At 38.2% G+C, this 14412-nt stretch overlaps 1 protein-coding gene across 1 annotated transcript in view; it reads left to right on the plus strand.

Annotated features, from left to right (window-relative positions):
- The window catches only part of SH3KBP1 (SH3 domain containing kinase binding protein 1), a 368936-nt gene that overhangs the window by 321932 nt on the left and 32592 nt on the right, over nucleotides 1–14412 (plus strand). Inside the window, exons 12-14 of the mRNA XM_065400133.1 lie at nucleotides 3557–3637; nucleotides 6996–7158; nucleotides 11385–11470. Of these exons, the coding sequence (XP_065256205.1) occupies nucleotides 3557–3637; nucleotides 6996–7158; nucleotides 11385–11470 (330 nt within the window). The remainder of the gene's footprint in view (nucleotides 1–3556; nucleotides 3638–6995; nucleotides 7159–11384; nucleotides 11471–14412) is intronic.

A 14412-nucleotide genomic window follows, 5' to 3' on the forward strand; every position in this document is an offset into this window, starting at 1 on the left:
GTACTGTATTTTACCAATCTTAGCATGAGGCTGATTCTGCTATTGATGGTTTTGAATACCTGGTAAGACATGATATGAAAAATTAGACCCAGAACTATCAGTTGCATGCTAAATAATTAAAAATCAATGTATTCTTTTACTGAGCATAGAAAAATAGCACAGGATAGAAGCATAATTAACATGAGAATACAGACTGGTCAGCCTCACCTCAGTCCCTGGAAAAATCATGGAGCAGATCCTCAAGGAATCCATTTTGAAGCACTTGGAGGAGAGGAAGGTGATCAGGAACAGTCAGCATGGGTTCACCAAGGACAAGTCATGCCTGACCAACTTGATTGCCTTCTGTGATGATATAACTGGCTCTGTGGATATGGGGAAAGCAGTGGACGTGATATTCCTTGATTTTAGCAAAGCTTTTTATATGGTCTCCCACAGTATTCTTGCCAGCAAGATAAAAAAGTATGGATTGGATGAATGGACTATAAGGTGGATAGAAAGCTGGCTAGATCGTCGGGTTCAACCAGTAGTGATCAACAACTCAATGTCTAGTTGGCAGCCGGTATCAAGCGGAGTGCCCCAGGGGTCGGGGCCGGTTTTGTTCAACATCTTCATTAATGATCTGGATGATGGGATGGATTGCACTCTCAGCAAGTTTGCGGATGACACTAAATTGTGGGGAGAGGTAGATACATTGGAGGGTAGTGATAGGGTCCAGAGTGACCTAGACAAATTGGAGGATTGAGCCAAAAGAAATCTGATGAGGTTCAACAAGGACAAGTGCAGTCCTGCACTTAGGATGGAAGAATCCCATGCACTGCTACAGGCTGGGGACCAACTGGCTAAGTGGCAGTTCTGCAGAAAAGGACCTGGGGATTACAGTGGACGAGAAGCTGGATATGAGTCAACAGTGTGCCCTCGTTGCCAAGAAGGCTAACGGCATATTGGACTGCATTAGTAGAAGCATTGCCAGCAGATCGAGGAAAGTGATTATTCCCCTCTATTCGGCACTGATGAGGCCACATCTGGAGTATTGCATCCAGTTTTGGGCCCCCCACTACAGAAAGGATGTGGACAAATTGGAGAGTCCAGCGGAGGGCAACGAAAATTATCAAGGGGGCTGGGGCACATGACTTACGAGGAGAGGCTGAGGGAACTGGGCTTATTTAGTCTACAGAAGAGAAGAGTGAGGGGGGATTTGATAGCCGCCTTCAACTACCTGAAGGGGGGTTCCAAAGAGGATGGAGCTAGGCTGTTCTCAGTGGTGGCAGATGACAGAACAAGGAGCAATGGTCTCAAGTTGCAGTGGGGGAGGTCTAGGTTGGATATTAGGAAAAACTGTTTCACTGGGAGGGTGGTGAAGAAGTGGAATGGGTTACCTAGGGAGGTGGTGGAATTTCCATCCTTAGAGGTTTTTAAGGCCTGGCTTGACAAAGCCCTAGCTGGGATGATTTAATTGGGGTTGGTCCTGCTTTGAGCAGGGGGTTGGACTAGATGACCTCCTGAGGTCCCTTCCAACCCTAATTCTTCTATGATTCTATGTTTAGTATTAGCCTTTGTCTATATTACAAATTAAAGCCTGGTTCTACTTTGTATTGTAGTATAATTGGGACCGTAACTATATCCCCAAACTGAGCTTGAGATGAGACTGCGTGGTAATCGTGCTTCGAAACCTTGGTCAGCTGCAACCCACATTGTAGCTGAATGCGCGCGCGCACACACACACACACACGTTTAAAGTCCTGTGTCGCTACTTAAGTTTCTCAGGGTATTCGACTTGTATAACCCATGAGTTTAGAGTGACTGCAATTGGGAGGCTAGCAGTAGTGTCTTCCTCTATGTGGTGTAAAAGGGTGATGTGTGTGTCTGTCAGTTCAATAATACTTATGGGCATGATAAGCTATACAAGTGTTCGAATAGAGCAGTTACAGAGAAACAATGGCCAGTAATCACCACTAATGAGGGGCCATTACCATTGATGAGTAGTGAGTGTTAGGGACCAGCTGCAAGTATTGTATTGCCATATTCAGAAAATGTAAATGTGCTTGAGTGCTGCATAACACACAGTGAAACAGACTGAACAAAATAGTGTTATGTAGCCCTTTTAAACACTGCTAAGCTAAAATGGTTGTAACACCTTGTAGTTGGCTAGTGGAATGAAGCCAAAATCTGTTATACTAATTCTCATAAATAGGGCCCTCCCAAATTCACGGCCGTGAAAAATGTGTCACGAACCGTGAAATCTGGTCTCCCCCGTGAAATCTGGTCTTTTGTGTTCTTTTACCCTATACTACACAGATTTCATGGGGGAGACCAGCATTTCTCATACTGGGGGTCCTGATCCAAAAAGGGGTTGTGGGGGGGTTGCAAGGTTATTGTACTGCCTTCAGAGTTGGGTGGCCGGAGAGCAGCAGCTGCTGGCCAAGGCCCCAGTTCTGAAGGCAGTGCAGAAGTAAAGGTGGCAATATCATGACCCCCTACAATAACCTTGCAACCCCCCCCCCACACACACACACACACACACAACCCTCTTTTGGGTCAGGACTTCTACAGTTACAACACTGTGGAATTTCAGATTTAAATATCTGAAATCATGAAATTTATTATTTTTAAAATCCTATGACCATGAAATTGACCAAAATGGACCATGAATTTGGTCGGGCCCTACTTATAAAATTTGTCTAGGGACTAGAACGAAATCTTGTCTACACCAGGAAAATTTTGCTAAAACTTGCCACTATTGGTTCATCTCCTCTCTGATAGCAACTGTGGGGTGGCTATTGTAGGCAAGATGCTGGTGGTCACCATTATTTTGAACACTGTGTGGCATAGACTTGTCCTGAGCAGCTATAGGCAAGGCATTCTTTTAAAATGCCAGCAACCACCCAGAGCACTGTCTTTGCTTGTGCTCCTACGATTGCTAACATTTGTGGAAATGAACTGCTGGGAATAAGAATAAAAAACTGTTGGGTAAAAGAACCCTAGTATATATACCCCCTTTATTTGTGAATCATGTTCAAAACTACTTTTAAACACAAACAGTGCTTTATTTGTGCTAAGTATTATTATGCAGACAGCAACTAAATTAATAAATTGGATATCCAACTATGTGGAATTATTTTCTTAGCATCAAAAAGTCCCATTTAATTGACTTACTCTACTGAACTTTCCTCCCCATTGAATTAGTTTTGAGTCTAACAATGATACAGAGTTAAAGGATTGTAAAATTTAATTTTCTGACTCCCTGATATTTGGAATGGAACAATTGTGTGCACATTTCACAAAATATTCTGCAATTTCATTTTGCAAGTGCCTGCTCTCCTGAGATGTATTGGAAATCATGTAACTTGGCTGCAAAGACTACACAGTCATGACATTTTGCATGCTTTTGTGACGTAAATAATTTTAATTGAAAATGGGCTTAGTTTAAGTGTGAAAATTTCAAAATTGGGGAATCAAAAAATCAAAATAAAGGGGGGCAAATTTAAATATATATCTTTTGCTTGGTTTGCTTGCAGATATCTTTTTGCAGAATCATGAATTTTCCTTTCTTTGACAGGTACCACAGACAGAAAACATGAAATCAAAAAGGTACCTCCTGAAAGGCCAGAATGTCTTCCTAATCGAACAGAGGAGAAAGGTATGAAATGCGCTTCTATGTCTGCTGTTTGCAGAGTGATGAACAGAGAAGGAGGTTGATTCAAGTTTTCATTTTCCAGTCAGTAGATAGATTTAATTAAGTGTATTCTGTGGATATTTACTTCCAACTCTCATACATATGTGATTATATTGATTTTGCAAGAATCCTATAATTGTTTCTGGCGTAATTTCTGGGACCAGAATAAGGGAATCATACTGGGTTTAGTAGATATTGCATTGTATCTATTGCAGTGATATTATGCAACTGTTTATAGATTTGCACCTATAATATCTTATATTGGACTTTGGCTAGGAGACTTGGCTTTTTTTAGCTTTCCATGGCCATTTCTAGAATTACTAAACAGGATGGAATGTATTTAATTCCTTGTTATGCCTCTGTGGCATATATTAGGCAAAGTAGCCAGATGCTGAATGTCACAAGTGGAAAAAACACACTCCGGAGAGACATAAGTTACACCGACATAAGCGTTGTGTGGGCAGAGCTTCTCCCACCGACTTAGCTACCACCACTTGTTGGGGGTGGATTAATTATGTCGACAGGAGAGCTCTCTCTCCCATTGGCGTAGAGTGGGTACACTAGAGTTCTTACAGCAGTGCAGGTACATCAGTACAGCTGTGCCACTGTAAGCTCTCTAGTGTAGACATGGCCTATTTTAACCATGATATGTTACTTTCTAGACCTGCTTTGAGTAGAGTTAGATGACAGAATGGTTAAAACACTGAGGGTCCATCTACACTGGTGCTCCTCCTGTTGCTACCACTGGTGAAGTTCCAATGGTGGGAAACTTTAAGAAAAATAGTTGTACAGACACAGGCTGGGTGTAAAATTCACTCACCTCAGATAGCTGTCTTAGCTCATCTCTACTTACTTTTAAAAAAATGTATCAGAACACACTATTTTTTCAGAGAGTGTTAAATTTTAATGACACACTATCACTTGGCTTCTTAAATACTTTATCTCTTTTTATACTGATTGTTTGGTTTTCCTTGCGTTCTGTTTGAAATGGTTTATGTAGCCCCCTGAGTATTGTTATTAATATAAAGAGGGCTCTTGATACAAGAGACAGCACAGCTAAAGTCTTAATGTCATTTTACACATATATCTAAAAATGTACTTCAGTTTTGATGTAATTATGTCACATCAGAATCATTAGGATGACAACTTTACTGTACAAGCTTTGTAGTATGTAATAACCCCATTAGCTCTCCATACAGTACTAATAACATGGCAAACTATACAGGCCATAGAAAAAAAGAAAAGAGAGTGATGGAGTGAAAATAGCAGCTAGCTTGTACATCCTAACAATGATATAGTATGTTTTTCAATTTCAGTTTTGAGTTATACAGTCAAGTATAAAAACAATAAGAATTACAAGATATTACACTACCAAAAAATAAATATCTATAGCTTGGCTAGTCAATGAATAAGAGGAGATAGGAACTATCTCTAGGTTCTATGGAACACCAAAAAAGAAGAGGATTTGGTAGTGTGTTGCAAGAATATAATTAGGGGCAGGACCTTCCTTTTTGTTATTTGTACATTATCTTGACTAACACAATGGAGTTTTGGTCCATGAGTGAGGCTCCTGCTTGTCACCACAGTGCAAATAGTAAATAATAATAATAATAATAATTAATAATAACAACAGGAGCAAATCGAATAAAAATTATGAGATCTTCTAGATTGTGGAGTAACTTCCAAGAGAAGGCGTGGAAGACTCATTGCCTGAGTCATGTAAAAGTATACTGGATAAAGAGTATTTTGTAGTGAACAATAGTTCTCTGCCGGGTGAGCAAGATGACCTAATATAGATCTTTTGTCTTCGATTATGCTCTCTATATTAATTTTTCTGTACACATGAGAGTTGACTAATGATATGCCATAACTTACTCTAATGGCACATAGCCTATGCCCTTCAAATTTTTTTTTTCTTTTTATAAATTTTATAACTTGGCTGACACTATCCTTAACCTAAACCACTAGCCCATTCAAATATGCCTATGAAATACAAATGGTTTATAATATTTTCCATCACTTAGACAACACAGCAATAAATTGGTCTCCAGGGCTTGAATGCCACTGCTTTTGTGAGTTGAAATTAGACCTTTTAACACATTTTTATGTTGCCAATTTATTTAATTTTTTTCCTGCTAGTATTATCAACAAAGACAAATTGCCATTGTCTGTTTTTGTGGTCCATGATTTCTTCAAACCTAGTATCCAAAATCTATGAAGAGGTAGCCTGGCTCTATGTAATATTCTTAAATGTATGCCATAGGGATTCCTGTATATATTCACAACATACTGTAGACCATCTTGTCACTGATGGGTTTGGTATATTATGAGAGACAAGGGGTGAGAGTTTTGCCACTGACTTCAATGGAGCCAAGGTTTCATCCAAGTAATATACAGTGGTAAAAGTGTTCAGCTACATTTTACAATATGCATTTACAGCATATTTTATAATGGGACCATGCAAGCAGTTTGTATGTGCTCTATATACATCCTAGCAATAGCAGGCATTGTCATGTTAAAGACTGTAGAATTTCCTACGAAAAGTAATGAGTTTAAATGCAAACTAACCACTTTTGAAACTTGGAATCCCAAATATTAGGTATTTATCCATATTTAAGCCCATTTTTGAGAGGTACTTACTTCCTGTGGCTCCAATTGCCCAAATTTGTAAAAAAAAAAAAAAAAAAATCAGGCCACTTCTATTTAGATGCCTAAATATGAATCTGGGTGCCTAAATGTTGGCCCCCAAGTTGTTATATTTTGACCCTAGTATCTTAAGCTGATTAATTTTTCATTTAAGTATATTTGTATTAAATTCCTGCAGAATACATTTTCAAAAGAAGATATTTGCATGTTTCAGCTGAGCATTAAGAACACACAAAATTATCCTTATTTTTGTGCTCTTCTAACTGAGTATTATCTCACAGAGTAAAAATTAGTATGAAGGCAGGCTTGGGGGAAATGTTTCTGTGTGATGTGTAATTCTCTTGTCTTCTTATTTTAATAGTTATTTAAATAATCAATAAATTTTTGTAATGATTAAAATCAGAAATTACACTCAGATTCAGACACTGTCTACACGTTAGCCAAGAGCAGGTTTAATGCAAATTCGAACTATTGAAATGTGTTTAGCGCAAAACTGGTATAAACATTTTATTCTCAGAAAAGAGTGAAGTAAGGCAGAACAGTGAAGAATGCAGACTTATTTCTTAGATGTGGTTTAACTAACATTCATAGCTTCTGTACATTATAAATCAATGTGTGCCAGTGAATTCCACTTAATAAGATCTTCGTTCTTTTTGGGGGGGAAATTGATTTAAAGAAAGACCAGAAAGAGAGCAAAAACTGGTAGATTTGCACAAGCCTTCAGTCCCTGCTATACCTCCGAAGAAACCTCGACCACCAAAAACGAACTCTCTGAATAGACCTGGTACATTGCCCCCAAGACGACCGGAAAGACCAGCTGTGCCTCTGACGCATACAAGGTATTGTTAAAAGTTGCAAATTTATAGAGTGTAGGTTTTCTATTGATGTTACTGTTCATTTCCAATTCTAACTTTCTTTGGTTAGATACTGTATCATCACACTGTCACACTGGTTTTACCTAGTCTAGCGCTTTTGGTTTTATTGTAACTCAATTGAATTGATTGTCAATTAGACACTTGAAGATGTTTATTCCTGCTGTAAAGTTTGTGGAGTGTCTATATTAGCATGTACAATCAAGTTAGTTAAACTCAAGTTAATTGGCACTCTGTTAACTGAAGTTACAACAAGACCAACAACTCTAGATTAGCTCTGACCACTGCGTGTCCCTTTCTACTCTCCTGGGTAGGTAAATATAATAGTGAATAATATTAGCCAGTGTGCTCCCCTTTTAAACACGTAGTGCCTAGAAAGGGGCTAATTTGATTTCAGTCCATTTTCCCTGGCTATTGTAGTCCAAGTCTAAGCGTGTTGCAAACTGGGTTACAAAATGTGTTTTGATTACACAATGACATACTCAAGGTACTACTCTAGAATGCTGCTTGAAAAATAATTTATGGCCTCCATTGGTGTCTATCCAATGTCCTTTACAAGCATTGATTAAGTTGTGCAACACACTGGAGTATCATTGACTCCATTTTACAAGTGGGGGAACAGAAGATGCTCTCAGTCCTTCACTTTAACTTTAGGTGATCATATACTACCTTGATAAGGGCAGGTTAAGAACCTGAATAGAATAGGTCCCATAGATCATGCTTCCCTTCATTCGTCTAATAATAGCCTATAAAAGGACACTCTTTATTGAAATCTAGTCAATTAAAAAAGTCATTTAAGATGCTACACCTGCCCTTGACCCCTGCCAGGTTTTGAAGTCTTACTGATGTGCTTGGGACATGTCTATCTCTCCCCACCTGACTACACATGGGAGGTGCTTGAACATAACACTAAAGAAAATAATTAATAAATACATACAATCTCATGTTTCTATGATTAAGAATGTTTTTGTTTCTCCATTAGCTGTTTGAAAGACCTACAGAAGGGTAAACAGTGAAACTGGCTTCAAAGTGCTGTCCAGTACATACTGTAACACAGAAAAAAGAGAGAAATATGTAATCCTCTAATCTCTTATAGGAGTAGGTGTTATGTGTAACAGTAATTGTTTTTTTTAAAGTACAGAAAAATGTGTTTAAGTTGATATTGCCCCTTTAAATGCCACAATTGCTAACTGTTTACCACTCATTATTTTATCAGCTAATTTAAACTAATGAGTTATCCAGGGTCACTTTTGTATCCTGTTATGCCTATTTGTAAGGACATTTTATAGGAATAAGGCTAGACATTCATATGATCAAATCTATAAAATAGTCTTTTAATTATTTGGATAATTCAGAAACTTGGAAAATTAGGGTAAAAATGGTGTTTGTTAAATGTAGTTTGCAGGATTTGGTTGGTTATTTCTTTTTACAATCATTTCAGGTTAATAAGCTAATAAATATTTTGAAAGTACCTTCTGGTATCTTATACTGAGATCTGTAAGACTCAGGCCAATTAGACAATTAAAAATTTTTTTAACTCCTACAGAAATTTTGCAGATTCTAAGGGAAAAATCCTGTGGATTTTAACAAAATTCCCCTTAGATTTCTGTGGCTGTTGGTTAGCAACGGCATCCTTATTCTAGTGTGTGTCAAGAGTCTTACATCTCGTGGGTTTCAGTGGGCTGTTTTTATATTTTGTAATAAAAATCAGTTTCTTCGGTTAAATAAATAATTTTCTTTTGGAGCCTGGGTAGGGCTTCAAGGACTGTGGGTTAGGTACCAAGAAGGCCCTGCAACAAGTTTGGATGTGGGGCAAAGCTGCAACTGACCTGTCCCCAGACATAATGGCTTATTTGGGCATGCTGCACTATTGGTAATTACACCAGTTACCAGCAGTTCAATTTTCTAGTGTAGATAAGGCACATACTATCTGTTCAAATGACTCTTTTGAAACCAGGGTTTTACCCTGTTTTTCTGAGATATGTTCATCTGAAGCAATATTTTTCACTTTCATCTATTGGAGATTAAGCAACACCAACAAAGGATTGGTGTTGCTTTTTGAAGGAACAGCAGAAGGCTATACAAATGGCAAAAGGTCGGTACCAGCAATTGAGCATTTAAGGTATGAGCAACTTTGGGTGCTGGAGATGTGGCAGCACCCCCTGGACTTGAATCAGTAATAGCCAGATACATGGTTTACACTTTCAGCACCTTCACTTTAAAAATTGTTCTTGCGCCCCGTGAACAACCCTATAACAAACTTGTATGTGTGTGTGATGGACAAATTCTGTTCATTGGGAACACTTTTAAGATATGGAGTCTTGAAGGACATTTAGCATTCCTTAAGACAGCTGTGTTAAGTATCCTTTAAGGTTCCAACATCAAGGTCAGCCTCAGTATTCTTCAGCCCTAAAATCGTAATAGTTTACAACCCCAACCCAAACAGCATACATCCCTTTCTCAGAACACTTCCAATTAGCATTCTTTCTTTGCCATTAATACATCTGGGCAAAGAGGTCCAGGGTAGGTACAATGAAGACAGTTTTTTGGATTACCACCAGGACACTGTTACTTTGTTATACATTTCTTCCAGTGATTAAAAAAAGAGAGAGAATTTTATTGATCAAGTAGATCATTCTGAACATCCTCATTTATCATCAGCATTTTACTAATCCAGTGTGACAGGAATGTCTTAATTTCTCCTGCTTCCTCACCTACAGGGACGTCCTGACAACTTAATATTTCATAATATGATCTTGTTTTCTAGATCATCAACTAGGTTTTTTTGTCTTTTTACATTCTTAAGTATTCTCTTTAACCTACAATAGTGTTATCTGTATGTATCCATTTTTTTTGTAATTTCTTCCAGTTTTCAACAAAACTTTCCAGACTTCTTATCCATTACAGCATTTTTAGTCTGAACAGTTCTAATAGCTAATGCCATGTTCATGCTTATAAATCTGGCATCATTAACTAAATCCAAAGCATCCTTTGCCAGATTACACCACCAGAAACAGCCAGGTGGTATGTGCTTGTATCTGCTAGTGAAAAGTAAGGAGCAAAATGCTAAGTCTTTAGAAGATCATGCTTTATTTCTAATTTATTAATAGCTAATACTGCTGTTTTAAGAAACACTAAATATCTAGGTCATTAGTTGCAGGGACAGTTATATATTTGGCACATTTTGCCCAGTGTGCAAAGACGTGCACAATAACTCTATATAGATAATACTATTTATGTATGAATGGTGACAATTATTGTGGGAATTATACAATATTGTGAGGCTGGCCATGAAATGGGATAAATATTTCATGACTATAATACAGATTTTTATTCCATTAAGTGAACTGAAGCTCTCTTGAAATCTCATAGTAAATTTTCACAAGAATGTTGTGTGTGGGACCTGTGCAGTTTAGCCACTTGTGCTCCTACCGCTGATCCCATTTTATTCTGTCTGAGTGATCATATTGCTTCGATAAACTTAACTAGTATGTGGTATGTGAGCTTTTGCATGGGTTACTCATGGCTGAATCCCGGTTGCTCTTCAAAATTTCAGTCCCCCCTATATAAAATATCACCATTCCTCTATCATTTTTCTATGGTGAAGAAATTTTCGCTCTACAGTTCCTGGGTTGGGAGACATCCTTGAAACCATAGAAAGGGATTTCATAGCCTAATGATGAGTAATATGTACAAAAATCTTCTTTTTCTAGTGGGAAGCACTTACCCTGGTGAGGAAGCTGCTTCTATGAACAGAACAGAGCACTGCTGGATCCCATTATCCCAGCTTGACATTTTTTCTCTTCATCCATTTATCTGCAGATTTCTGGTTCACCTATCCATAATATCTAGGCACCAATTATTAATTGTAAGCAACTAAGAATAAGCTGTTGAAGGGTAGCCCTTTGCCCTTAGATTTCCTTCATGTTGAGATGCTGTGAACATTTGAGGAATAATTTAGGACACTACTGTGTCTAAAATAGCTTTTTGACAGGTGTTAAAGAGAAATGAGATAAGGTTAATCCATGCAGTATGTCTGCTTACTAGAGATGGCTCTCTGTGACAGGTTGCTATAACTCAGTGCTACACAGGAGGAACACGTCCCCCCTCTTTTTATTAATTGCAAGCTGGCAATTTATTGTAACCCACAGACAAACTCTAATAAATGTCTCCTCTTCTTTTTCTCACTGTAGGAATGATAGTACAAAAGTAGAGTTAGTGGGCAGTACGGTATCCGGAACCTTGGAGAAGGACTCCTCAGAAAGAAGCAGTGACGTTGGTAAGTTGCCATGTTTTTGTTGTTCCTCTAACAAAGTTATGGTGTAGATATCTGCATTTTAGTGGTACTTACTCTGCTCCAAGAAGCAGTTAATGGGTTCATAGTGAATTTTAAATGCAAGGTTAATCACACATTCCTTGCATAAACTTTTTTTTAAGAGAACACAGAAATATGAAACTTAGATTTTTTGGCATGGGAAATTGATTTTATTGTTAAAAGCCTGAAATAATTGGCTAGGCCAAATGAATACTTGTACTATGTTTTGGTAAGGTGAAGATTAATGCATATTATATGTTTGTAATGTGTTAAAGGTTTACATTTGTGGTGTAGTTACCAATAATCTTTACATTTCAAATACAAGGGAAATAGATACTGCTTTAAAAAAATCAATTTGGCTAAAAAAGTATTAAAGAAAGTGTCTGTTCCAATTTTAAAATGAACATGAACTCGACTGCAGTTAAGATGATAATCAATAGACCTAAAACATGTACATTTGAATCACTGAGTCACCTTGAAGAGGAGTAAAGTTAAAGATTGGATTGTTTTTCTTATTTTTTTTTTCCATTGCTAAATTTGAAATCCATAAGAGATGTTTGTGGAGTGGGATGTTGTTGTAACTGAGGCATTGAAAGTGAGGTGTTCTGACTCTTGTTTATTTCTGAAAGCAAACCCAGGGACAGAGTCATTTGTATGTGGAAGTATTCCAATGACATCTGCTCCAGTCACTCAATTTAGTAACAACTGTGCGGCAGCAGGCATGTTTTTGTAACAGGCAGAATCTTTGTACCCTGAATGTACATTACTAGAACTCAGTGGTAACATATAAAGTTAATTTGATGTTTTGTTTTTTTCATAGAACACATTAATATTAACACATTTTGGTAGAATATTATACTTTCAGCAACCAGTCTGCCTTTTCTCCAGACTTGAAAGGAAAACTTTTATATATAATTTAAAATATAAAAAGCGAACACAAATAATTTTTCTTAGTTTTATGAAGATGACCTTGATTATTGCTCTCAGTATTCATGTATCAGCTTTTTGAATTTGTTTCTGTCAGTGTGTTCTATGATAGCAAGCTTGTTCTAAAGGAATAAACAGTATATATATTTTTATTTTTAATGAAGGTGAACGTAGCACAGGGATCGGCAACCTTTGACACGCAGCCCGTCAGGGAAATCCGCTGGTGGGCCGGGATGGTTTGTTTACCAGCAGCGTCCGCAGGTTCGGCCGATTGCACTGGCCGCAGTTCGCCGTTCCAGGCCAATGGGGGCTGCGGGAAGTGGCGCGGGCCGAGGGATGTGCGGACGCTGCAGGTAAACAAACCGGCCCGGCCCGCCAGCGGATTGCCCTGACTGGCCGCGTGCCAAAGGTTGTCAATCCCTGACGTAGCAAACCACATCGCAATTAAATTGCATGAACTGTTTTACAAGTATACATTATGCTGTTTTCTGATTAATACTATGTTAAAGCCAACAGTATAATGTGGAAATGCAATCAATTTCAGCATTTATTATTACTAGCTTTTATTATTAATGTTTATACATTTAGTTCAAAGCCTGTAGGCCTCTAGAAGGGAAAAATGCTGTGCCACCAAATAGCATATAATGGTGTGATATAAGTATCCGAGCACTGTTAACAAGGAGTGCAATGTGATAAAAGCACAGATTTAAAAAAAATGGTATCATGGGATAACTAGTAAATGTTGTTTAAGAACAATTCCTGTTCTCTTCCAGAACCATTACAGACTTTTTATTTTTTGAGGTGAGACTGGTAGGGAGAACAGAAGCAAATTCAAAGATCACCCAATGACACTGCACACAAAAATAAACAAATCACATTTGCAAAAGATTGCATAAGGTTTTAGCCACTGAGCTGCTAGTAACTTTAATGGAAAGAACTAACTGAGTCTAAGGATAGACTAGTGCGAACACTTAGATAAATTTATTGGATAAAGTAAAGTATACTTAGATAAGTACAACCTGATAGGGTCAAACGAGTGTGACACCTACAAGATGTGTCTTTCTAGCCCATTAGAGTTCATAGAAAAAAGTATTAACTTGGGAATGAAAGGTGACCCAGTGATCATAATTTACTTGGATTTTCAAAAAGCTATTGATCAAGGAAATAAAAAGCCACCTTGTAGAGGGCAAAGTTCTGTGATGGATTAAAACTTTGTAGGCTAAAATGAGTTGCAGTGAATGACTGCTCCTTACAATGGAGAGGGATTACCTGCCCAGGGTTTAATGTGGATCACTGTTATTTTATAGATTTATTAATCATTCGTGAGAGGAAGGGACAGTAAGTTGGTGAGCTTTTGTTGTTAATAAATTGTTAGAGAATTGAGAGATGGATTTAAAAGCACTGACTGATCAGGCAGCACGAGGTCAGAGTGAATTAAATTGGGATACGTGTAGGGTAGTGAACATTGCCAAAACTGCCTTAACTTTATAATACAGTAAAACCTGCCAAGAGCGATCACTCATGGACGTTAGCAAAAGTGGTCACTTGTAAAAGGTGGTCTCTCTTCAAAGGTTTACACACCAGAGAGCGGGAGTGTTCCGCAGCCTCTGCAAGTAGTCGCACGTGACAGGTGGTCTGTCTTCAGAGGTAGTCACTAAGGCAGGATTTACCCTATATGCTGATGAGCTCTGAGGGGAGAGGACAGCCCCCAGCTGCCTCCTTTTCCCCTTTTGCTTCCAATAAAGTGGGAAGGAGGTGGATCTAAGTACCATCTTCTTCTCAGCACAGACCCACGGTAGGGCTCAGTACTGTAGAAAGCATGCAAGCAGAGGCAGTAGCTGTTATAGGAGTAGTCTTTGAAGAGGAGGGAACCTAAGGGGCCTTTCTAACAGCTCTTGCATACCCATTTCACTGTAATCTTAGTCACTGGGTTACTTTCCATTTCTATGCTAGCCTAAACAGAGCTGTTCTGGGGCACT

This window comes from Emys orbicularis, chromosome 1 (genome assembly GCF_028017835.1).
Source record: "Emys orbicularis isolate rEmyOrb1 chromosome 1, rEmyOrb1.hap1, whole genome shotgun sequence".
In the NCBI taxonomy this organism is placed as follows: Eukaryota; Metazoa; Chordata; order Testudines; family Emydidae; genus Emys; species Emys orbicularis.